This window comes from Sinocyclocheilus anshuiensis, unplaced genomic scaffold (genome assembly GCF_001515605.1).
Source record: "Sinocyclocheilus anshuiensis isolate Anshui unplaced genomic scaffold, SAMN03320099.WGS_v1.1 C32591278, whole genome shotgun sequence".
In the NCBI taxonomy this organism is placed as follows: domain Eukaryota; kingdom Metazoa; phylum Chordata; class Actinopteri; order Cypriniformes; family Cyprinidae; genus Sinocyclocheilus; species Sinocyclocheilus anshuiensis.
The window spans coordinates 1-1,158 of record NW_015618278.1 but is presented as its reverse complement, the minus strand read 5'-3'; the positions used below and the strand labels follow the sequence as shown (position 1 = coordinate 1,158).

Genomic DNA, 1,158 nt, shown 5'->3' with positions numbered 1-1,158 from the left:
TATTTATTTTGTTTCCAAGCTGCCTGACATAAACGGTTCAGCTTTGGAGATATCAACCTTTGTTCTGTTACTACTTGAACAGACCCATGTCTCAGGCTAGTAAAGCAGAGAAAGTGATCCTCCCTGCCCTCAAACAGACCCTCAATAACATAGCAGATAGACACAGGAGGACTCAGGCTGTGCAGAGAAATCGTCTACAGAGGACTATGCGCTGAAGGACCAGTCATGTGGTTACATGACTACTTGTATATGACTTTTGTGCCACACATTTCAGATTGAAACAGCAGTTTAAATGTCTTTATTAATGGAGCAATGCACAAACAGTTAAGGCCTTAGTGTACTAGACTAAACAAAATAGATTATAATTCATGTAAATAAAGACAAAAAGTATTAATATATTGCCATCATTCCATAGAGGTGCAAGGAGTATACTGGGCTGCTAGTGCTGATGGGAATACATTTCTAAGCAGCTGAAAGGCAAGCCTGCCTCACGCTTTGAGCCCAGGTGTTCAGCAGCGCTGTCACCGAGTGCTTGTCAGGAAGCTGAAGGAGTTTAGAGGTCATGTTCTTATGCACAGTCTGCAAAAAGGGGTTGGCCTCTGAAAACAGAGAGAGGAAGGTAGGGAAGTGATGAGTTAATACGGTTCACAACCTATGGGTTTTCATTTAAATTGGGAGCTTAAGAGAGTAAAAGGCAACCTAAGATAGCATGCTGACATTTAATGCACAAAACACGCTTAGACTCACCATACTGCTGACAGTCATCTTCCCAGTGGGGGCTCTGATCGGGGTAGTCTGCTGGAATGCTCAGCTGAAGAGGGGGAACACTGGGAAGGTTTTTATCATCTAGAAAGAGACAGTGGCAGGAGTGAATAGTCAATTATTATTTTTAAAGGGCACATATAGTGGGCAGGGGGTCTGAACTGACCTAGTTTACATATGAGATGCACCGTTCCATTGTTGCTGCAAAAGGACTGGTCCAGATTGACCAAGAATTTGGAATTAAGCCGAGCTACCTCCCCTTGAAGTATGTTAGGGATGGTCTGGCGCTCATCCTCTTCCAGCTTCCGTTTACGGTAAGGAATTGAGGGGCCCCTGAAATGAAAGAATATGTATTTTAAAGGGGTGCTATTATGCTTTTTCACTTTTTCAACTTTA

General features: G+C 43.0%; 1 protein-coding gene across 1 annotated transcript; it reads right to left on the bottom strand.

Annotated features, from left to right (window-relative positions):
* Positions 1 to 283: 283 nt before the first annotated feature.
* On the bottom strand, positions 284 to 1,154 carry LOC107682792 (mediator of RNA polymerase II transcription subunit 15-like; the record flags this gene model as incomplete). The annotated part of the gene is made up of 3 exons (XM_016478932.1): positions 284 to 599; positions 748 to 846; positions 929 to 1,154. Coding segments are annotated over 3 exons (462 nt in total), but the record flags the coding sequence as incomplete, so codon positions are not given.
* Positions 1,155 to 1,158: the final 4 nt, after the last annotated feature.